Genomic DNA, 23,587 nt, shown 5'->3' on the forward strand with positions numbered 1-23,587 from the left:
GGCTCATTTTAGCTAGGGGTGGCATGAGCCACCACCATTTTAGCTAGGCCCCCAATGGGCAGCCAAGGGGTGGCCGAACCACCCCCAAGGGCCAAATAAAAAAAATAAAAAATAAAAAATAAAAAAATTCTTTGAGGGTTTGCCTTTGGGGGTGGCCGAACTACCCCCAAAGGCCATAGGGGTTGCTCGGCCACCCCGTTTGGCCTACGGGTGGCTTCGGCCACCCCAAACCAACCGGGAGCGAGGGAGAGGGGGCTTTGGCGGTGGTTCAGTCAACCCCAATGGCAAACCCTTAATTTTTTTTATTTTTTTACTTTTTTTATTTAGCCCTTGAGGGTGATTCGGCCACCCAGACGGGCCAATCTAGGATGGCCAAAGCCAACCCCAGGCCAAACGAGGGTAGGCGAGCCACCCCCTAGCTACCCATTTGGGCCACCCCTAGCTAAAATGGGGGGTGGCCGGGCAAAATGGCCAGCCACCCCCAACCCAACTCCCCAGAATTTTTTTTTATTTTTTTTTAGTTACATATTATTTTAAATGTTTTTTAATCTGACGTGGCACTCAAAAACACAGGTATCATGCCGCGTGTAAGGGGGACGTGGCACTCCATCAAAAAAATAACAGAATCATGACGGAAGTACCAAGTGAGTTTATTAGCTTACTATAGGTACCATTTGTGACATTTTTGAAAATCGAAGTGGCTATTTGATTTTGGCGCAAAGGAAAGGCATTTAACCATTTTTATTGTTATCATGTGGTTATGTTTTTTGTTTTTAGTCTGTTGTTGGAGAATCTACTCAATTTTCGTTTTCAGAATAACTTCAATTAGGATGTGGTATAAAACACTAAATTTAGTGGATCCAATAAAAAATTTACACATCAGCTTAAAACACCAAATAATATAGACATAAAAACACAATATCTTTTCCATTGTTCTTCCTCATCCGGCTCCTTGGTCTATCAGATTTTCTTTCTCATTTTATTCCTCTCAGATCTTCTCATTTGACTTTTACATTTCCTTTTGAACCAGATGAAAAAACAGTAATACAGTGAAGCTGTTTGATTTACAATGGCAATATCAATTCGGCACCGAAACAAGTTCCGAAGGTGAACAGAAAATTGAGAACAGAGAAAATTGAAAACAAATACACATAGAGAGAGAAAGAGAAAGAGAGAGGAGAGGAATAGAAGGATGAGGAGAAGTCAGAGGTGAGTTTTAAGCACAATGATGCTGCGTTAATCAAGAAATCCAGCAATTGCAGTGCGGGGTGATTGGTTTCATCTGGGTTCAAAAGGAAATGTAAAAGTCGTAAATGGGAAGATCTGAGAGGAATAAAATGAGAAAGAAAATCTAACAAAGGAGCCGGTTGAGGAAGAAGAATGGAAAAGATACGTATTTTTATGTATATATTATTTGGTTTTTTAAGCTGATGAGCCAATTTTTTATTGAATGCGGTAAAACTCTTGTTTTACAGCGATCTTGATAGAAGGGGCACTTTTAGGAATCATCTTGCCTTCTTCCTTTCGGATCAGGAATGAAAATAATCTTCATGTAACCCTTTTTCTTAGTTAACACGTAAAAATTAAAATACTCTCATGTCTTTTTTTCAATTTTAACTCCATGAGTCAATGGAAACAGTGTCTTAAATTCCTCCGTTATATTTTCTTTCAATTTTCTAACATCTATCAATCTAACCCAATATGCACTGTTTTGCCCCGGAAGTAAAAAATTGAATCTCTGTTTAACTATGTTTTCATGTTCTAAGACAGAGAGGAAGTATTGCCCATAATTGCAAAGCTAGCCGTAGGGAAAAGGATGTCATTCTGTTTTGATGAATATACAACGACTCCTTTGGCCATGAACTGAAGGAATCAATTTTTGGTTCCAAGGAAATAAAAACTTTGTCGTTGGAATTTTCATTTAGTTGAAACCCGTAGTGTTCAAGAGGCTCCAAATTTGTGTATGTCCTATAGCGTAAAAAAACCTAAAGAGAATAATAACTTGTGTTAGCAAAATAATACTTCTTTTTCTAAACATAGCATCGTTTCCTTGTTTCTTAAAAGATCAAGGGACATCTTTTTTCATTCTGATTTGATCAAGGGGCGGAACTAGGATTTGTAGTGTCGGGGACAAAAATTTTCTTTTTTTTTTGGTTGAAAATATTGACCGACTTATATAAATACAAAATCACATAGATACATGTAACTAATGAACTGATGATGGTTTTTTATTGAACTTCAGTTAAATCACACCTACACTGAAGAAAGAAAATCAATATTATTGAAGGAGCTAAAGTTATAATAACAATTAAAAACAAATTAAGTTACCATTTATTGTTTTAATATATTTATTAGCATGCCGTTTTTTAAATGGTCCCAACTGACAAGTACGTATAATTTGCCAAGGTTTGTATAAGTAATAACTGAAATACTCATCTACGTCTTCATCTGTGAATTTCTCCACCATATATATATATATATTTTCAAAATATTAGTTATAGTATCAGAAAAAGAAAAAGAAAAAGAACATTTGTCCTACTCTAACCGCAACTTCTAGCCACAAACCTACCTGCGCCATCTCCCGCGTACATTAGCGACAACACCACTCCGGCACTAAAATACGCCATCCCCCCGCCTCTATAGAATAGAAAGTCCAGCAAGCCAAGCAACACTCTCAAACCTCGCGCGATGAAATCACTTTAACTTTTACGTCTCCTTTGACGCGAATTTACCAAATGGCCTCTCTGCAAATCCTGAAATCCACTTTCACTGCGATTTCAATTTCCCATTCCAACTTTCCCGGAAAATCGAGGTGGGTTTTCTCGGAATCGGATTCCAGGAAAAGGCTTCTGAGGTTGGGTTGTTGGAGGAGCTCCAGGTACTCTACGAGCAGAAGCTTCAGGGTCTGTTGCGAAGCTCGGGACGACGATAACCAAAGCAAGGGCAAGCTTCTCATACTTGCTCTTCTCCCGTTTTTCTTTTCCTGCTTTGCTTTTCAAATTTTAGTTGTAAGGATTTTTGTTTTTTATTGGGGTGAAAAAAGAAAGTAAGTCTTTGTTTGGTTGCTGAGAAAACTGAAGCAAGGAAAAGGTAGTAGAGTGAAAGCTTTTTTGGAAAATTATGAGTTTAAAGGTTTAATTTCCTTCTGGTACCCCAAAATGTTTAGAAATTTAGAGTGGTAGTATTGGTTGTGTTCGAGAGGTTGAATATTACATCTGGTTGTTGAAAATAACGTGAAAGAAATGGAAAATGTTGAAAGTAGATAAAAGAAATATGAGAAAGCTAAGAATCTTGACATGTTAATTTTCGTCTTGCTATTTTGGTTCACATATCCCAGTGGGTTATTTTTACTGCTTTTTTCTCAGGTCAAGAGGGATTTGTGTTGATCTGTATGTGTCAAAATTTGAAATAGTGCATGCGCTTTGACTAGTCAAGATTTTTTTATTGCTTAGTTGTGGAAACTATCTATGTGTAGAGTTTTGAGATCTCCCTTGGCTTCATTTTTGACATTTATAACTGGTTGCACCGTCTAATGTATAAGGGGATGCCTCCATCAGTTGAAACCTTTCATCAGAGCTCTCTCAGTCTCTCTCTGTTTTTTCCCAAATAAAAATCTTTTTTTCCTTTTTAAAGTATATCTAATTATCTTGTATTTTATTTTTATTTTTTTGTCGAAAGTACCACAACAATGGAAGAGAAACTTTTGCTTTGTGTGATATATATATCTTGAGTTGGAATTATGCTGGTATGCTTTATAAGAAACATATGAATTGTTGATTAGTTTTGTGAAATCAATATGAAATGAAACTTGTGCGAGAAAGGAACAAAGAAATACACACAAGGAAGTGCACATCTACTGAAAGTAACTTGTCAGAAAAAATAATGAAGAATATGGTCACTGACTATGTACAAGCTACAAGTTGAGAGCAAGGTGATGTCTTTAATTTGTTTTAGATAGGGTGGCTGTATGTCAAATTATAGGATATGATGTCAGATAGATGGAGAGTGAAAAATTCGTTTGGACCCCAATTGTTAATCACACAATCCCAATTAGCAAAATGAACGAATACTAAGCCAAGCACCATAGATAAAATTAACAAAATCAAAGTAAACATAAAACAAATCAACATAGATATTTGTCAATGGTTCCAAAACTTCTTGCCTTCTTCTGTAGGAATCATCTTCACGAACGAACCACATCCGCTTCAATCTAGAACTCTGGTGCTTGTAGGCTTTTATGTGGTTTGAACAATGATAAACAAGGAGAAGGATTAAATTGTTTAAGGCTCAAAGGTGTTTAGAAACCTCTCCAAGGACATCGAAAAATAGCCTCTATAGGTTATGAAAGTCGTGATGTATGAGGTTTATATAAATGGGGAGAAAACTAAAGTTTTTAGGCTAAGTTGGCTAAGGTTTAAAATAGTTTGCCGTAGTCTCGTTCGAATGAAATCTAGGGTTTTACAATTTTCTTGAGTGGCGATCGAACACTTTAAACCAGACCTCCATTGAGGCATTTTGAGGTGCTCTTGTTCGGACGACCTTTGGATGAGACTTCTAGGCATACTGGAAGATCCTTTAATACTGCGCTCGAATGAGCTTCGATCATGACTGTGATCGAGGCATTCTGGAACTTTGTAAAAACTTGATGCACACTCTTGTTTGAACGAGATCTTCAATCTCTCAATTAGCACCAAGTTTCCTTTGACTCAACCCTACGCTTAAACCTTACAAGTCAACATGTTTTGACACTCAACTTACCAACTCTAAAATCTAACAGAGAGCAAGAAGGATACCTTCTTGATTTTGTCAACAAAGGAAGTTTATCCAAGTCCAAGGTGGAGTTGAGGTGCATTATTTTTTGCTAAATTAAGAGGCTGGTGAAGCAATTACTTGCTTATCTCTAAGAACTAGGGAACTGGCATACATGGAAAAATTTTAGACGTTGAAGATCTAGAGGGGAGGCTTTTGCAAGAGATGGTTTCTGAAGTATATTTCTGCATACTGTACTGGTAGTGAAACAGAGGGAAAATGGAGACTTGTGCAGGATTTCTAAATATGTTTACTGTGTTAAACAAAAAATAAACTATATATGAATAAAAGAATCCAAGTTTAATTCTTGGTGCTTTCTGGAGTTTGTTTCAATTAATTAATATTCATAAGAAGAATGTAAATAGGATCTTATTTTCTTTTACTTTCTTCTTTACACTTTTTGGTAAGTTACACTTGTCCGCATGGAAAGGGAAATTGGAGTCAAAAGTGGATTTTGCGAAACACCTAGTTTAATAGCCATCTCCTAAAACTGATGGACTTTAGTAGTTTTCTTTCAGTGTTGCTGTAGTACTAGTGGCATTCTCACCTAGTACAATAGTCGGCCTAGTTCAGTCAAACTGAGGAATACCTAAGCCCCAGTTATGTGTATAATAGTACATGTGATGATGAAAATGAATTGTTTGAGAGAGAGAGAGAGAAGAAATAAAAATAACATGAATAAAACATCTTTTTTGAACTTTTTAAGAGCGTACTAACATGATTCAATTAAATAACTTTCGCTTTATCTCAGATATTGAGTTAACAAAGGAGGGGAAGCATGATTCATATATAAGAAAAAAGAAGATTAAACATGGTATAGACCATCTATTATATATGAAATATGAATAATTGTTTAAACCGCATAAATAAAAAGAAGTTAGCGAATGAGACATAAACCACGCTTAAGTTTCTAAAAGGACCTAAAAGATGTGATAGGCTCACTTTTTTATGAGGCATAATCCAAACAAGACGTCCACCTTCATTTCATGGCTTAAAGGCTTAAAGCCATACAAATGCCTTGGGAGTTAGCTTCAGAAATGCCTTTAGTAACCTTGCTTTTGGGAGATGCCGGATTATCATGTAGCTTAATTAATGGTTATACGATGATGTATTGAGCTTTGTGAGGTATTCATTAACAATTGTTTTTCCGCCACACATTGGGAATGTAATATGATATTCCTTCTAGATGATTTCACTTTTGGTCCCTCACATGACCAATTTTTTCAGGTGAAGAACCTCCTGAGTCATTATTTATGAAGGAATTGAGGAGGAGAGGCATGACTCCGACTTCATTGCTTGAAGAAACAAAAAGGAGCAATTATGGACTAGATAGTGAGATAAACTTGAAGGAAGAAGATAGAGGATTTTCTAATAGAAGTGCAGTCTCAACTGAACTTGAGAAAAGCCTATCCAATCAAAGGGAGCGCTCCATGGCATTGAACAGTGAAGGCCTTGAGGTTGATAAATTATTCTTTTCCTATCAATTACTTAAATAGTCTTAACTCTGAGGTTTCATTGGCATTATCTTGCCTGTCAGAGACTTGGAGCTACAGTCTCTGTCGTATATTCTTTCAATGCTTTAAACTCTTGAACTCATGAAGTATGGTATCTAGCAAAAATTGTTATTTACCTCAAAAAGGTTGAGGAATGGTCTTAGGGCATTGAGGCAAAATACTCCTTGATGGAGATAAAAGCCAAATATCCTTCAATGGAGACAAAAAAGAAAGAGGAGAAAAAGGGAACATGAAACATAATTGAGTAGCAATTAGTACATGATTTTACAGTAATATCTGTTCTTGAACTGACTTCACCCACTCTCTAGTATCTTTGTAGAGTAAGAGGTTCATTTTCATCAACATGTAACATACAATTGTCAAGCGTTTTTGCGTAATCTGCATTTAAGTTACCCTAAAGGCGTGCTTCCTCTTTGGATACAAAGGTTCTCACATTCGTCTGTTATATATTGAATATAGTTTGTGATTTTGATGCATAATTTGCCTATGGTATGTTGGTCCTCGCTATGTTAGTTGTCCATGATTAAGAGGCCGGGAACTGTTGGAATCATCAAATATAAGGAAATGGAATTGGCTTTGTAATATTTCGTTAAATTGTTAGGAATATTGGGTTGATAATATTTGTTCTCTTCCTATAAATGAAATACAATAGTGGTGTTCTAATTTATTAGAATGAACTTATTTATTGTTCTTTTTGCTTTGTGTTGTGGCATGGGCACATCGTACAAGGAAATTGACTTGCATCTTTATCTGTTTCAGGGGTTAATTCCTCGGGCTAAACTTTTGTTGACTATTGGGGGAACATTCTTCTTTGGATTTTGGCCGTTGATCCTCATAACTATTGCCGTCTTTTGTGCTCTCTACTTCGTAAGCTCTCTCCCATCACCTGTGATATGAATGTTCTTATGTTGTTTCACAGCATTTCAAGCTTTTCTTTAGTTTATTAGTTAATGTCTTCTACTTTATGCAAACATTCGAAATGTTCAATTAGCTGGTAGGTGGTTAAGAAATGGGGTCATCAAAAGTATGAAATATTGAAGATCATTCAGGAAGTGATCATTCCCTGTTGTGGTTTTCCTGTAGATTTAATTTCTTGGAATGTTTTTTCCACTTAGCTTCATTCTTTTGGAACCACAATGTCGTTGGACCAAGTCAGTTTATACTAGGTTGAAAAAGACAAGATTACATTTGGAATTTTTTATTTTTTTTTTAGCTTAAGATTCATGAGATGTTAGAGACATGCAGATCCTATGGAGGGAGGGAGTGAAAGAGAACTAGATACTGGAGTCTAAAAGTAGAAAATGAAGTAAGCAGATAGGTGGAAATTAATATGGATCAACTGTTTTTTGATGGTTTAAGTGGGATGTAATGGATCAAACGCTATAAGTTCCATGAAGAAATCAAATGCATGCTGAATATCAAACTGTTCAGTGATCTTATAGATGTCCAGTAGCCAATATTTTCATTGAATTGGCAAATCTGTTCTCCTAAATTAATTAGGTTCAGTCATTACCAATGGGAACTTATCTTTGGCAAAATTATTTTGAATGAAGCTTGGCTTATTATATCTCTGATGATGCATGTGCTTTTCCTTTGCTGATTGCTGCTTGTTAATTATGACTGTTAGTTTTCAAAATGTGTACACTATTCAAAGGGGCGACAGAAACATCACAAATGTGACGTAAAGAGTGAAATTTTAGAACAAAATATTTAAATGGTGGTTTTCTTCTCTAGTATTTTATTGATTGACCACTGCTCCAAAATGGAGTCTATTAGTACTTTGGTTCCTTTTGAGCCATAATAGGAAAATTTTACACACACCATGAATATTGACTAGAACAATCATCTGATAATTGTTTTTCTTATTGTCCTTTATGACTTGTTGGACTTACTCTTCTACTATTTGTTATATCTTGTTTATTTTGTTTAAATTGTTGCTTCATGTGGTAAACACATGAGATTGAGATGGAGTAAAAGAAAGATATGAGTCTTTTCATTATTTTGTTGCATAGTAATTTATGATGCTTGACATCTTATGGAAGCAAAATTTGATTTGATTTGATTTTTTTTCCTCTTCCATTTGGCAGTATTTTGGACCAACTTTTGTCCATGATGCAAGCAAGACACCTATTTCGCCGCCCCCATATATTGATCCGTATGCACTTCTGGAAGATGAAAGGATTTCACAAATTGCCCCACGTGTAAATTAAAGGGCAATGTTATCACATACAAGAGCTTCTTAGAACTCCAATTACATATTTCCTTGGCTTAATTAATCTCTTTACTCTTGTCTATTCTTTCCCCGTGTAAATCCTACATTGGTAAAGAACTTTTCAAATCATTTTATAATGAAGTGTCTTGCACACCATTATCTAGATTATCTGGTCAGGTTGTTTTATTATAATAATCTCTGTGATTGTAAGGTACGATTGTTTGTTTTGACGTAAAATGTCTTCAACATTTTCGGGGGTTGGGTGTGTTGGGTTTAGATAAGGAAAACATGATCCGAGCTCTCAGAAGACGATAGTAATAATACCAAACAAGGTTTCACAAAAGTTAATAATACAAAGATACATTAAGAAAAAGACTTGAAAGGCTGGTAGTGATGGAGCTCAACGATGATGCCTTGAATGCATGCAGCAGCAGCAGCAAATGTTATAATCAAGCAAGCCCAATTCAATATGTTGAGCCAAATCCAGGTAGGAGAAAATTTGGGAATGTGAGCCTGAGAAATGTACATCTCAACTGGGAAATACACAGTCAATGGCCAGAATGAAATGGCTCCAATTAACCCCAAAACACTGTTGAAGACTGGAAATATCATCGCAATCACAGATGTAATTATCACATATACTGTTCTCCAGATCAACCGGAAGAAATTCATCTTGTAAATACCAATAAATGGAATGTAAATGGGATGTTCTATTACTATGAAATCACTTCCTGACCACCGGCTGCTCATCCAACCTTCCACAAGCTGGTATATTGGCTGGCAGAACACCTACGCACACATGCATAATTAGAATTTAGCTTCATATATATATATATATATAGTCCAATGCATATTGAAGTTTTAAAATCTGTGTCTCTTTCTACTAGAATAGAAACTCTGAGAGTGTTTTCGTTTAGTTTCATTTTGTACAAAATGCAACCAGACTACAGAGGATTTCTGGGCTATTATATCATAAAGAAGCGTTTGCTGTTACCGAGTGCATACCAATTGATCAGAATTGGTGAAGGGTAAATATAACTTCTTAAGGAAAGCGACTCTTTAATGCACCTTAAAAGCATTCAATTTCCCGTTTTCTATTCTGATCTAACATTTAGGTGCCAAGAAGAAGAAGAAGAAGAAGAAGAATCCTGTGATCTTATAATCACTTATAGGGTAGTCATTTTAGAGATTTACCTGGTAAGCTCCGACAAGATGGACAACAATGCAAATGTTGGCGATGTCTATAAGCCAGAAAGGCTCATAAAAACCAAACCCTGTTAAAAAATTGCCAGGTGCATTGTTCCCGAAAGCTAAATAGCCCAAAACTCCACACAGCAAGTAAAATATGGAGGTAATTGAGACTGCAATGGTGGTAGCTTTCTTCATCACCAGGTTCTCTGGTGGGCTTGATTTTAGCGTATCCTGCAATTTATGAAACTTCAGTCTACAGGATTTACTACAATTCAATTACAAATTACAAATTATGAGGAGCAAATGTTACAGCTTATTTGTTGGGAGATTAATTAGTACAAGAATCATGGAGAAGGGCAAAGAAAAATTCAAGAATACTGTTGAAAATGTCAAGATTTGTGAGAATTGGAGCATTCCTTTAAGTATCTTGGTTCAAAATGGATGACGAAGCTTTTTTCTCTGATGGGTGGTACGTAGTTTTTTTTTTTTTTAAATTAGCTTGTGATTTTTTGTGTAGGAGACCATTTGTAATTGCTTGATGTAAATAACTGAGTTCCAACTTTCTTGCTGGTGGTGTGTTTAGGTGTTTTGTTTGTGTTGGAATGAAAATTTTATTCATCCAAAAAAAAAAAATTAACTAAAAGAAGGTGAAACCGAAGTTGGAGATTCTTAATTGGGGTTCTTCAACTCAATTACAAATTGATGTTTCTATCCATAATTGGTAAATGATAAAAAAAAAAAATGTATGCACTACAAAAATATTAGGGTGTAGTGACGTGGCAACTGTTCATACGAATGGTGCCACGTCACTATATTGTAACGTGTCAAAAGATAACACGTTACCATAATTTATAGTAACGTGGTATTTTTTACACGTTACAATATAGTGACGTGCAAAAATAGCACGTTACCATAATAGTAACGTGGCAAAATGCCACGTTACCATATTGTAACGTGGTAAAATGCCACGTTACCATATGCTAACGTGGCATTTTGCCACGTTACCATATTGTAACGTGGTATTTTACCACGTTACAATATGGTAACGTGGTATTTTACCACGTTACAATATGGTAACGTGGTAAAATGCCACGTTACAATTTGTCCAAAAATAATTACTATAGTTGTAATTGTAATTATTTGTCCAAAAAATAATTACAATTTGTCCAAAAAATAATTTTACCACGTTATCTTGATAAAAAAATTATTTATTTACCAAGATAAATATTAATAATAATTTGTCCAAAAAATTATTTAAAAAAATATTAATAATAATTTTGATTAAAAAAATATTGGGGCTTACAACTTTGTGATAATTGCCCTAGAAAGATCTCATGCTAAATATTAATATTGTGAGTCCCCAGAGAAAGATCAAAACTTAAAAAATATATAGCTAAGATATGCCTCTACAACAGAATATGCATTAGTGGTTGTGTTTTACAACACTAAATGCATCATTACTACTTCTTATGTGTCAAGCATGGTAGACGCTATCAGTTCTATAATATTAACACTATGCTTTATTTCATAGGATATGCAGTAATTGATAAGATTAACCCTATCAATTAATTAACCAAATTAAGGAATTGGCAAATGTATATCAATCCCTTAATTAAGCATGGTGAAAATATATATATATATCAATTTGATTATGTGTAATCAAGTTGATAATTATCAATTAATTAACTTAAAATAAATTTAGTTTAATTTCATAATTGCAAGTATTATGTAATATGAAGTTTAAATATATCAAGAACTATGATTATATATTAAGCTTGATTAGTAATTTGCAAGTATATATATTAATATAAATTACAGGTTTATATCAAATAATTATATATATATATATATATATATATATATATATATATATATATATATATATATTAAGCTTAATTATCAACTTAATATCATATATTTATATCAATTAATTATATATATATATATATAATATATATTAAGAGTTATAATATATATATATTAAGCTTAATTATCAACTTAATATCATATATTTATATCAATTAATTATATATATATATATATATAATATATATTAAGAGTTATAATATATATATATTAAGCTTAATTATATCAACTTAATATCATATATTTAAATCAATTAATTATATATATATATATAATATATATTAAGAGTTATAATATATATATATTAAGCTTAATTATATCAACTTAATATCATATATTTAAATCAATTAATTATATATGTATATATATATATATATCTATTATTAATATATATATATATAATTTTAGTAACGTGCCACATAGGCACGTTACAATTTGGTAACGTGCTTATGTGGCACGTTACCATTTGGTAACGTGCTTATGTGGCACGTTACCATTTGGTAACGTGTCTATGTGACACGTTACCATTGTTTCATCGGGACCATGCGCTTGCCTGCAGCTGTTTCAATTTTTTTTTCTTTTTTCCCTGCGCGCCCCTCTTTCTTCTTCTCCTTCTCTGGTTTTGTTCTTCTTTTCTCTGGTTTTTTTCTTCTTCTCTCCTTCTCCTTCTCTGCGCAGCTTCCTCCTCTTTCTTCTTCTCACATTTTCCAGCCACCTTCTCCTGAATATTTCTCTCACATTTTCGACCTTGCTTCTAGCTTCCTCGGATTTGTAGCCGGCAGCCACTCATCACCTCACGCCACCGTCTTCTAGCTCTCTCCGCCGGCGAACTCCGCTCCGGCCGCCAACTCATCATCTCACTTGTTTTTCGCCCATCATCAGGTATATATATATATATATATATATATATATATATATTTTAAGTAGTATATATATATTGATGTGTAGTTTAGAATATTTTTGTCTGCAGTAATTAATTAAGGGAATGGAAAAATTCATTATTGTAATGTATGGGTGTATAGAAATATTGTATATGTGTATGTTAATGCTTTTTTTGTTAGCTAGTCAACTTATTAATTTGGTTGAAATAGATTAGTTTTAGTGTCCTATGTTTGTACGTACGTAGAAATGTAATATTGTTTAATATGGGCATGCATGCAAAATATTTATAGACACGTAGGTCTTTAGTTAGATAGTTTGAAATTAGCTAATTAAATGTTTTTACATTGTGTATGTTTTACAAACCTATATATTATATAAATGATCACTTATATGTGACGGCAATTAAAAAAGATGCTTTTAGAGACATGGGGGAGAAGCAAAAGCTTTTGAGGCACAAGTTGAGGCAGAAGCTCATGATTCAGAGCGACGACACTCCTGGGACAGTGTCGGCAAGGATGGCTCACACCATTTCAAAGTACAACCCAAGAGATGTGGAAATATTGTTGGGAAAATGGTGTACTCCCGATTATCAAGTAGGTTATGACTTCGAACTATTTGACTTTTGTTAATTGTAATTATTCTTTGATGGCTTAGCGATTAATTATGTCTACATATTGGATTCGTAGGCTTATTGCCAGCACATGAAAGACATACGCAAACAGAATGAAATACCGCATTACACAGGCTCGAAGAGCTTAGCAAGAGTCGCACATGAGGAGGTACTATACTACTCTTACTTACCATGACTATACATATTTGTGATATATTGCGTAGTATATATCATAAATATTTAATTGATGCTTTCAATTTATTGCAGTTTATTAGTTCAGGCAAGACTCCTACACGAGCGGTCACGTATATCAAGTCCCATACAAAGTCAGATGGTAGCCGTCCAAATCCGGTGGCCGCAGAGAGAATCGTAAGTGTATTAACTTATTGTCGTGAATCTATTGTTATGTATTAACTTATTGAGTCTTATTTTATTGTATGTAAATGTGAATGCTCATGTATAGGCTCGGATGGAAGAGTTATTGCCAAATGACCCTGCGGAGCAGGTAGAAGGGCCCCAAGGCACAATTAGGTGGACACCGGATGATGCTTATGCTCAGGCGCACAACAATAAGCCAGAGTATGCGGGTCGTGTCCGTGGAGTCAGTAAGAATATCTTGCCCGCACCTGGCACTAGCTACTCATACTATACACCGTCCCAAACACGGTCGCAGAACCGGGGCGGCCCGATGATATCGCGCGAAGAATTTGAAAGAGCCATGCAATCAGAGAGGGAGAAGCATCGTCACGAAATGGATGAGCGGCTGACGCAGCAGAGTGAGGAAATTACTGCTTCGGTGACTGCGGCGGTGTCTGCACGGGTTGCTGAGCAGGTGGCTGCTCAGATGGCTACTCAGATGGCTGCTCAGATGGCAGCGTATGAGGCCCGGATTCGCAGCCTTGAGGGGTCGAGACGTATGGGCTCCGATTTGGAGGTGACGACTACCCGGAATCCGCAAGATGCGGAGTCCCCAGCCCGAGTGATTGTGAGATCCTCAGTTGATAGCAGATCAGGTAACAATATATTTTTATTGTTTTTATTTGATTAACACAGTTATCTTATGAGTCAAATAAACTTTGTTCGCATTTAACACAATTGCAACGTAATATGTGTAGATGACGTAAGAGTAGAAGCTGAGGACGATCATAATGACACCACACTTCAGACGCCGGTTGGTCAGAAGTCTCGTTTGTCAATACATTATACCCGTCGTTCAGGCACCCCGTAAGTATATATATATATATATATATAGATATATATGTGCATGGAGCATGAAGCTTTGTATAGTTACCATATTTGTTGAAGTTGTCTCATTGAATAAACATGTATTGTTCGTACAGTTAATATGTGTTTGTGCTTTGTATAATTAATATGTGTTTGTGCATACATAGTTAATATGTATGTCGAGGTTGTATATGCATGTGATAATTATACATTCTGGATTTAAAGTTACAAATGTTCACTAATTAGCTAATTGATTATTCGTTTTATCTTTTTGCAGTTAATGCGGCGCAGATGATTGATCACGATGATTTGTGTATTATGATGTTGTATTGATCACGTTAGTTGTATTGTATTTTACTTTTTATTACAAATTTGTACGTTAGTTGTTTGTATACAGTTATTATTACTTAGTTACACGATGTTAGTTATGATTATGCATGGGTTGATTATTGATGTTGGATGTGGGTTATATATGTTGGATGTTGGGTCGTTGGTTGGATGCAGGAGAGTAGAAATGTATGCTGGTTGGTTGGATTTTTGGTTGGTTGGATGCAGGAGAAAAATGTATGCTGGAGAAAAATTACAAAAAAAAAAAAATTTTCTTCCCTGTAAATTTTAGTGACGTGGCATACATGCCACGTCACAAAAGATTGTAACGTGGCAGATTTCCCACGTTACAACTGGTGGTAACGTGGCTGCATGTGCCACGTTACTACCAGTAGTAACGTGGCACATGCAGCCACGTTACCACCAGTTGTAACGTGGGAAATCTGCCACGTTACAACCAGTAGTAACGTGGCACATGTGCCACGTTACTACTAGTGGTAACGTGGCTGCATGTGCCACGTTACTACTGGTTGTAACGTGGCATTTTTCCCACGTTACTACTCGTAGTAACGTGGCATTAACCACGTTATAACCAGTAGTAACGTGTAATTTTACTAAACGTTACCAAATAGTAGTGACACGATCCCTTACAATTTTAGAGAAATTATATATTCTAAAATTATGTGAATTCAAGCTGTTTTTTTGCATCGAACGACTTAAAAAATGGTACCTATTAAAAATGTGGCATGTTTTCATAGCAGTAAAAAAAAATTCCAAAAATTTTTTTGTTGACTTTTAAAGAGAGGCTTCTTTTCTTTGCAGCCTTCTTCTACTATGGTAGTGGTAGATTATTGGTAGCAGTGGTGTGGCAGTGGAGCTACGTGCATTAGTCTTGATACAGGTAACGAAGCTGGCAGCTGAAAAGAGAGAGGTTTTAAGTGTTTGATGACTTCACAGATTTTGGACCATTCATTTAAAATGAACGGTCACACAATTAAAGCTTTTGCATCCGTGCAAGATCTTGATCCAACATGTCATTTACTTTACCTCATGGCCTTTTAAAACCCTTGGGAATTGGTATTTTTTGCCACCGTCAATTGAACCAACCAACTGGTTTCGTGGATTTATTACCTTCTATCTTTTTCAAGAAAGAGAGCACCACAAATCAAAGTCGTCAAAAAAACACTTCGACCAAAAAAAATATTACTTTTTCAACGATCAAAACCAAAAACTCTCATGATATATATATATATATATATATATATATATATATATATATATATATAGTTGCTGACCTGCTATGTGGGCTGTGGAAAGACCAATGCCTATGAAAGCGTAAGAGAATGACATGATTGCGGCGAGGTAGGAGAGCCCTGCAAGGTCTTGAAAGTTTGGTATTTGGCTCAGAATAATCTGAATCATCCCAAAAATGATCATGTAGGAATTGTTTGAGGTGTGACAACCCGCAGCATGGCCATTGTTGTGAAAGCATTGCGATCTTTTGATGGCTCTGCTTATAAAATTATATAAGTCAATCATAGTTCGGTTCATTTAATTAAGCAGATTAGATCCGTCAATTTTAATTCACTAATTTTGAATTGAATTTGTTAAAAATTGCCAACTCTCTACAAACACTTGATGAAATATTGAAAAGTACATGAAGGAAGGGCATTCTCATCAAATGATCACAATTAGCATAAGAAATAAATCACATTATGCAAAAAAAAAAAAAAAGATTTTGTATAGCTTACGCCATGCTAATAGCGGAAGTGATGGTGTATCCGATTGTCAATCCTACAAGATTCGTATATTGAGCTACTCCACAAAGCTTGTATTTAAGTCCTCCTGTGGAGAGAGAGAGATATATATATATATATATATATAATTTTAACACAAAGACATTTGCATCTTAAGACATAAAGATCTCTCTCATAGCTGATCTTCCATTTGGATTTTGTTGTTGGGGTGCCACCCCACCCTTTTGATGTTGTTCGATCCATGTAACCTATTTTTCCTTATTTGATAAAATAAAAAAAAAAACAAAAAAAAACCCCAAAGGAGTTGGCTCAAGTGCCAAATCACTTGATTCAAAGTTCGACCTCCCTTTATTGCAAACAATTTCTTGAGACGACATCCCGACTTGTGTGAAGGAGGCACTAGTTTGCAAGGTGTTTCGGGAATCTAGTCGAGGCAAACCCTCATATACCCCAGTTATAAAAAATAAAAATAAATAAAAAAACTAAATAAAAAAAAATAGAAAAATGGCATGTTCTTCTTACGTACCCAAGTTATTCTTTACAGCCTCTATGTAATTGTAGTTTCTTGTCCCAGTGATAGGGTCAGGAAACCTATAGCAGTTGGCAAGTAGAGCAGAAGTAAACAAAGTGATGAGGGAGAAGATAACAAGAGCAACAACCCCAGCAATCCAACCCAGCTGAGCAATTGCCCATGCCAGAGACAGTATTCCAGACCCAACAACCGCTGTTATTATATGAGCACTTGCTGTCGTCACGGTTCCTTCAAAAATCAAAGACAAAATGAAGTCAATCTTCTTCTTTTCTCTTAGTGAGTTGCTTGTTTTCATAGAAAGATATATAAATATATATACCAGTTCGTTTTGCGCGGCCATCATCATCAAACTTGGCAGTTGTGTCGCCGGATTCTATGGCAAAGCTTAGATTTCTCTGCATCTCCTTGTCTGATCTGTCTCAGGTGTTTGATGTCTAATAATTTTTCACCTTTGACGTTTGTTGAGATATGTTTCTCTCTCTCTCTCTCTCTCTCTCTCTCTCTCTGTGTAGCAAGAAAAATGCTCAGAGTTGGGAAAAATGAAAAAGAAATCAAATTAAATATTGGTGACTTGAAAAAATACAAAATGGTTTATGACTAGAAATTAATGACTTGAAAAAGAAATTAATGACTTCCTTGATATGATATCCTATTATGGAGTCATACTTCTTTTGCTATGTCCAGCTTTATGCTGATAATCCGCAAAGCAAATGGTTAAAGCCTAATCAATGCCACAATATGAGTACAGCACATCCACATGAATAAATACTATACATATATATTCATATTCAAATCAAATAGAAAAACTCTATCCGACCAAAGAAAATTTTGCTTAATTTGGAAATAGTACAAAGTTTTCTTTCTTATCTGGATTAGAGGAAAATTCCCTAACACAGTCTATTAAACTGTTGTATTTAAAATGCATGTAAGTCTATTACGTTAGACACATATTAATTTAATAAATTGGGTCAAAAGAATTTCCTTCTAACCCAGTTTGAGCTGTTTGGGTAGGTGCATGTGAGCTTGGGTGAGGGTAAAGGATTAATCGTGTGGGTGGAGGCATTTTAGGGAAAGAATGGGCTTAAGTGATCACATGCGAGTCACGCGATCATTTTTCCGTTAGTCAAAACAGCTTTGACTGATGGATAGGTCGAATTATAAAAATTTTAAACTTTAGGAAGTACATTGCAAAAATTGAAATATTGGGGGTCGAATTGAAAATCGGCTCAAACTTTAGGGGGTAAAGTGTACTTTTTCCAAATTTTATTCTTAAAAATATATAATGTCCCATAATCTAGCTTATTGATCACTAAGAGAAAATATTTGGACCCAAAAAAAAAAAAATTAGGATTTGTGTAGAATAGGTAAGGAATTGAAAATCCACTTTCGAGATATAGTGCAATGCATTTGGTAGAAAGAATTAGATGCATTGCAATTTGCAACAATTTTTTTTTATTATTATTCAAACATTAATGCAACCAATTAAAGCATTCCAATTAATTAAGCAAACGACAATTATTTCTTCTGGACTAACAGATTCGACCATGTACGATAATTAATATGCTTCAATTGATGCTAAACATATCCTCCTTAATTCTATTATTATGTTACCTTAACCCTAACATGATCTTTGAAAAATGATGATCCCATTGTAATGAGATAATTAATGAGAGCTAGCCATGTCTAGGCCATTATTTTATTTTGAAATGATGCATCAATCTTTATATTGCAAAAACTTAGGGATTACACTTGCTCCGCAATTACAATATTTTGTATGAAAATTGGACTTGCCTCTAGCCACACATTATCTAGAGACTGATGGATTGCGGCTTTTGCCGGGTGATGAGCTGTTTCATTCGCCTTCCTTTGTAAGTGAGCATAATCATCATTCACATGGCTTATTTGTATCCATAACTCTCGTACGATGAGACTTTGCGCATTTTCAATTGCCTTTTCGTTGGAGGAGAATGATGTTCCTATACCTTTTCCGTTATAGGTTGTCAAAAAATTTAAAAAAAATATATATTAGTGGACACTTAGTGGGCGGCCGGAATATTGAGGGGTTAGTTTGGGTCTGGGCTGGGCTCCTTGGCCCAGTCAAGAGTGAAAAGGAATATTGAGTGGAAAACGATCGAGTTCTCCATCATAATCTCAGGTAAAATTCTTTGAAACGAAACTTTATTCAAATCTGATCACCGCTCTATGGAGAATAAATAAAAGCAAAAGCATCATATATAACCCTTCCTTTAATCCATTTATACTATACAGAGTATTCCATCATGATATTATATGTCTAGCTAGTCAGAGCTTATTAGAGCCGCAGATTTGTAGTCTGAAATGGAAAAAGATTTCAGCTTCTTCACTTTAATTTGCTTTATAAATTGTGTACTTATCTTCGCCGTGTGTACAACAGAACTTATTCTAAGAGTAATATTCTGGACACGGCGGAAACTGCATTGAATGTCTGGCATATATATATATATACATCCTCTCATATCTTTCATGCAATATCTTCCTTCCCATTCACTTTGATATTTTGCAGTAATACTTTGTGAGGATCATGGCAGCTGGAGGAGGAAGGGTTGCAAAAGCAAACATGTTAATGCTAAGGTGATTGTCCATTAATCTTGAGTGCATGCATATATATGTTATGAAAATGTATAGTTTCATATATATTGATTGATACAAGGGAAATGCATGCAGGCAAGCCGTGCAAGTTGAGCGTGGCTTCAGCAAGCACGCAGGAGTTGATCATATGCAAAAACAGCCAGGAAATCCAAGCTATAGTGGGGAGAAGATGAGTGAGTCGTCGTGCTGGATTCCGCATCCGCATAGCGGTGTATACTTTCCGAGAGGTCATAAGTGGGTGATAGACGACCTTCCGGCGGATGTAGCTTCTCTAAACCCGACTTCCTGGCTGAGAAACATTGACGGTGTGGACAGAGCAGATCCAGATTCTCCACCATATCATTCCTTTCACACTAGTGTGTAATTATTTATTGTAACATTTCCTGGGGATTTATTTAATCTAAAAATGTTGAGTGCACTTGTCGCTTATTGAAATAGACGGAACTGTCGCCTTCACTTCTCCTTGCTCTCCCAAAACAAAGCAAAAATACCTTTCCATTCCTCTGCTCGTCCAGACTTATCATCATATTTCCGTTTCCAAAACTCAATCTCATTATCTGAAGACAAGTTCCTCAATCCGGACAAGAGATCGACACCGTGAAGAGATTGAAAAATTTTGAGTTTAAGCTCGGCGGAGATACGCCTAAAGCACGGTGGAAGGCCAAGTCCAAGTGCTCCTCCAAATTCGTCGATAAATTTCTGTCTCCACAACTCATTGTCTGAAGACAAATCCCTCAGTGCGGAACACACGTATCCCACCTTTACGAGATCTGAACTGGGAAGAGATTCAAAAATCTTAAGTTTAAGCTCCGGGGGGCAGGTGCATACAGCACGGCGGACCGCCGAGACCGGTCTTTTCACAAAGATGAATCAAAAGTGGCAATACGAGCCCATCCTTCACCATCTTCCAAAACTCTAAAATCTCACTTTCTGGGTACCTAGTTTCTTCGTCACTATTAGCTAAATTGATCGCCGGCACAAACCCATTCCCATTCAAACACACCCGATACAAACCCGACCCGCCCTTAGCCAAACACCCATGGATAATGACCAAGTGCCCTAAACTCTGAAACTTCGAAACAACACTTTCAAGTTCAACAACATTGCCAGAATTACAATACCCATTTCCTAGAAGCTCAGGCAGAGTATACCAGAGCGACACCGAGCGCGAATTCGAAGGCCACCCGTTCGCAAGGTGCAATTGGTTGACCCGCATGCCCGAGACCGAATCGAATCCGATTAAACCGGACTCCAAAAGAACCGCGTGAACCGCGATCGTCAACAGCTTGCGGACCGGGTCACTACCATAGTCGCCCAGCACCCTCCTCAGAAAACGACGCTCCGAAAACTTCTTACCCATTGAAACCGACCCATCATCCACCGCCATCGTTTCAGCACCGGAAATTTGTAGGTCTAGGGTCCCTTCGTTTCCCGAATTCAAAACCATCGGAGTCTGCAATCTCAGGCCCTTGGACGGACAAATCTCCAACTGGAGTGTCTTGATTCAATGGTATTAGTTCTAGGGTTTGAGGTTCTCGAGGAATTTCAGATAGTTTTTCTAGATTTGGGAATTTTGGAGCTAACGTTTGAGTTGGTATTTGGTACGGTATTGGAATTGGGCGCCAGGATTTGAGAAGAGGGAGAGAAACCAGTGGGATTTCAAACCTTCGTTTCAAATATAATATTTTAAATCACGTAAAGAAGATAATAGAGAATTTAGAGATGCTCTTACTATGTACTTGGGATATCAATCTTCAAACCCAACGCTATCTCTGCTTTGCTATGGTTGGCCGTGTTTGAATATTTGTTGCATTATCTGATGTAGAATCTTGCTTAACACTTAAGAGCTAAGTTAAAGTTTTTGCTTAAACTTTTAATTACAACCAATATGAACTCTTCTTCGAATTGAATCGTTAAACTCAAATGGTTAAGCAAGATTTTAGAAATGTATTGTTTGAATTTCTATTGTATTATCTGACTTAGCATCTCTAGAAATAATAGGTAAAATACACAGTAAAAAAGTGCAACTTTCTATTTTTTTTATAACTCTTTGACATATTTTTTTCTTTATTTGCTTTAAAATATTATTTTTTAATTTTTTATTATATTTTATTTTCATGAAAAATATAAAATAATAATAAAAATAAATAATAATAATAATAAACAACTAAAAAGTAACATGGAAACCTTCTAAGTAAACTTGGCTATTAAGACTTAAACAAAAAAAAATACTTGGCTATTAAGAAAACTCAGCTAGTGAGGAAACACTTTTCCAACGGTGACCATATGAGGAATATCAATATAAAAATCTTTGTTTAGGGATATACTAGAATCTAATAAAAATTTCATATTTTATTCATAAAAGTTCACGTGTCAAGATGCCATATTATTTTTTTGTGAAGGGAAAAAAAAAATTAAAAAAAAAAAAGATAATGTGACATCTTGCCACATGACGTTTTATTAGCAAAATATAAAATTTTTATTAGATCCTATCATATCTCTAAACAAAACACTATATTTTTATGTTCATATTCCTCACATAGGTTAAAAGTAAAAACCTAAGAAACTTATTTCCCACATTTTCTATTCATCTACCAAAACCAGCCGGACATGTCACCGGTCAGCCCAAACAACGCTGGCCACGATGCTTCTCCACGCCGATAATCTCTCTCACCGAGAGTAGAGCATATTGCCAAAAAGAAAAACCTCTGCTTTTTGTGTTTATCTTTTGTCTGTTTTCTATGCTAATGAATTTAGTACTTTCCTCTCCTCAACGCATAGGTGCATGCGCTTTTGTTGAAAATTTCAAGCTTGTGCTCAAAGGCACCATCTTTGTTGTGGCAAAAGATTTTTCTTGCTGGGCAGCCAAAAGATTTTTTTTTTTATTTTGCAATACTGGGAGAGAGAGAGAGAGAGAGATTACCGACATGGAGGGGCGTCGTAGGCGGTGTTGCGACTATCCGGCATCGTCTAGGCTAACCAGTATTGTGTCCGGCATAGGTGGCGGTTTTGAGTAGATGAATAAGAAAAGTGAGAAATAGGTTTTTGTTATGAATGCATTCATGCATTTTGTGGATGATCATTTAGTTCCATCGCTTGGAATTCTTCACATTCATGTCATTTTTTAGAATCCCTATAACATTCATGTAATACATTGATGTAGCCTTTTGATTAATGCACTACCCTTTCATATTCTCCTTTTCATATTCATCAACCTCCCATTATGATTCCATGTCTATAAAAATGAGTATTGAGTAGTATGTAAAACACACAATAATAGAGAAGAATCATACATAGTTCCTGAATAACTAATTTCACATATTGCAATCTCTTTATCGTGTCTTGTCATTTTCTTTGATTTTACAATACGTTATCAGCACGAAGCTCTAGCCAATTGTTGTGTTCTTTTGATCTTCAATATCAAAAGCTATCCGTGAGGTATTCTCAATTCATTGTAAGTTTATTTAACATTTAGTAATCTTATTATCTATTTTGTTAATTAACATTCTAACATATGCTTAGAAATTTTTATTGTTTAAAAAATCATATTATAACATTTGCATATTATGATTCATGTGAGATTTATATGATCTAGAATGTTATCATACTAATGCTATGAATATGATGTCTTATAATTTTATATGCCTGAAGCATATAAAAACTGAGTACCTTACGGTAAAGGATCTATTGACCTTGTGGAATAATTTAAGAGAGAGATATTAACACTAGAAAACAGTTATCCTCCCAAAAGCTCATTATGATTGGATGCACCTGAGATTGCAAGATTTCAACAGTGTCAATGACTATAAATCTGAACTCTTTCAAATCAGCTCACAATTAAAATTGAATGGAGAAAAAGTCACTAATATGGATATGTTAAAAAATAAAAAAAATAAAATAAAACATATACCATATTTCATGCCTCGAGTGTACTCTTGCAGCAGCAATATCGAGAGCGTAATTTTACAAGATAATTATTTGAACTGATATCTTGTCTCCTAGTGGTTGAGCAAAACAATGAGCTATTAATGAAAA

At 35.4% G+C, this 23,587-nt stretch overlaps 4 protein-coding genes and 2 pseudogenes across 5 annotated transcripts; 3 read left to right on the forward strand and 3 right to left on the reverse strand.

Moving 5' to 3' along the window:
• Positions 1–2,651: 2,651 nt before the first annotated feature.
• On the forward strand, positions 2,652–8,698 carry LOC132177651 (tubulin alpha-6 chain). Its single transcript, XM_059590065.2, has 4 exons — positions 2,652–2,943; positions 6,037–6,266; positions 7,083–7,190; positions 8,411–8,698. The coding sequence occupies exons 1-4, from the start codon at positions 2,736–2,738 to the stop codon at positions 8,531–8,533; spliced, it is 669 nt and encodes a 222-aa protein (XP_059446048.2). The 5' UTR covers positions 2,652–2,735; the 3' UTR covers positions 8,534–8,698.
• Positions 8,699–8,898: 200 nt separating this feature from the next.
• On the reverse strand, positions 8,899–10,442 carry LOC148586171 (amino acid permease 6 pseudogene; annotated as a pseudogene). Its single transcript, XR_015911887.1, has 3 exons — positions 10,423–10,442; positions 9,730–9,979; positions 8,899–9,324 (listed from the first exon to the last, which is right to left on the reverse strand). The product of XR_015911887.1 is annotated as an amino acid permease 6 pseudogene (transcript).
• A 2,457-nt stretch (positions 10,443–12,899) lies between these two features.
• On the forward strand, positions 12,900–14,640 carry LOC148586172 (uncharacterized). Its single transcript, XM_088515477.1, has 6 exons — positions 12,900–13,067; positions 13,161–13,253; positions 13,352–13,453; positions 13,548–14,097; positions 14,200–14,308; positions 14,586–14,640. The coding sequence occupies exons 1-6, from the start codon at positions 12,900–12,902 to the stop codon at positions 14,587–14,589; spliced, it is 1,026 nt and encodes a 341-aa protein (XP_088371603.1). The 3' UTR covers positions 14,590–14,640.
• Positions 14,641–15,430: 790 nt separating this feature from the next.
• On the reverse strand, positions 15,431–17,424 carry LOC132177652 (amino acid permease 6-like). Its single transcript, XM_088515478.1, has 5 exons — positions 17,244–17,424; positions 16,919–17,152; positions 16,387–16,480; positions 15,931–16,145; positions 15,431–15,552 (listed from the first exon to the last, which is right to left on the reverse strand). Exons 1-5 carry the CDS (start codon positions 17,323–17,325, stop codon positions 15,431–15,433), a joined length of 747 nt encoding a protein of 248 aa, XP_088371604.1. The 5' UTR covers positions 17,326–17,424.
• A 2,060-nt stretch (positions 17,425–19,484) lies between these two features.
• On the forward strand, positions 19,485–19,916 carry LOC132179631 (uncharacterized). The gene is made up of 2 exons (XM_059592372.2): positions 19,485–19,534; positions 19,628–19,916. The coding sequence occupies exons 1-2, from the start codon at positions 19,485–19,487 to the stop codon at positions 19,914–19,916; spliced, it is 339 nt and encodes a 112-aa protein (XP_059448355.1).
• Positions 19,629–21,211, reverse strand: LOC132179629 (putative F-box protein At1g23770; annotated as a pseudogene).
• Between the last annotated feature and the right edge of the window lie 2,376 nt (positions 21,212–23,587).

Source organism: Corylus avellana, chromosome 4, assembly GCF_965113065.1.
Source record: "Corylus avellana chromosome 4, dhCorAvel1.hap1.2, whole genome shotgun sequence".
In the NCBI taxonomy this organism is placed as follows: domain Eukaryota; kingdom Viridiplantae; phylum Streptophyta; class Magnoliopsida; order Fagales; family Betulaceae; genus Corylus; species Corylus avellana.

Coding starts and splice junctions, on each gene's coding strand:
- LOC148586172 (XM_088515477.1), top strand. CDS start 12,900: ATGGGGGAGAAGCAAAAGCTTTTGAGGCACAAGTTGAGGCAGAAGCTC. Junction 13,254..13,351: donor CAAGAGTCGCACATGAGGAG/GTACTATACTAC, acceptor AATTTATTGCAG/TTTATTAGTTCAGGCAAGAC. Junction 13,454..13,547: donor CGGTGGCCGCAGAGAGAATC/GTAAGTGTATTA, acceptor GCTCATGTATAG/GCTCGGATGGAAGAGTTATT.
- LOC132179631 (XM_059592372.2), top strand. CDS start 19,485: ATGGCAGCTGGAGGAGGAAGGGTTGCAAAAGCAAACATGTTAATGCTA. Junction 19,535..19,627: donor GCAAACATGTTAATGCTAAG/GTGATTGTCCAT, acceptor AAATGCATGCAG/GCAAGCCGTGCAAGTTGAGC.
- LOC132177652 (XM_088515478.1), bottom strand. CDS start 17,325: ATGCAGAGAAATCTAAGCTTTGCCATAGAATCCGGCGACACAACTGCC. Junction 17,153..17,243: donor TGGCCGCGCAAAACGAACTG/GTATATATATTT, acceptor TGATTTTTGAAG/GAACCGTGACGACAGCAAGT. Junction 16,481..16,918: donor GGCTGTAAAGAATAACTTGG/GTACGTAAGAAG, acceptor CTCTCTCCACAG/GAGGACTTAAATACAAGCTT.
- LOC132177651 (XM_059590065.2), top strand. CDS start 2,736: ATGGCCTCTCTGCAAATCCTGAAATCCACTTTCACTGCGATTTCAATT. Junction 6,267..7,082: donor TGAACAGTGAAGGCCTTGAG/GTTGATAAATTA, acceptor TATCTGTTTCAG/GGGTTAATTCCTCGGGCTAA. Junction 7,191..8,410: donor TCTTTTGTGCTCTCTACTTC/GTAAGCTCTCTC, acceptor TCCATTTGGCAG/TATTTTGGACCAACTTTTGT.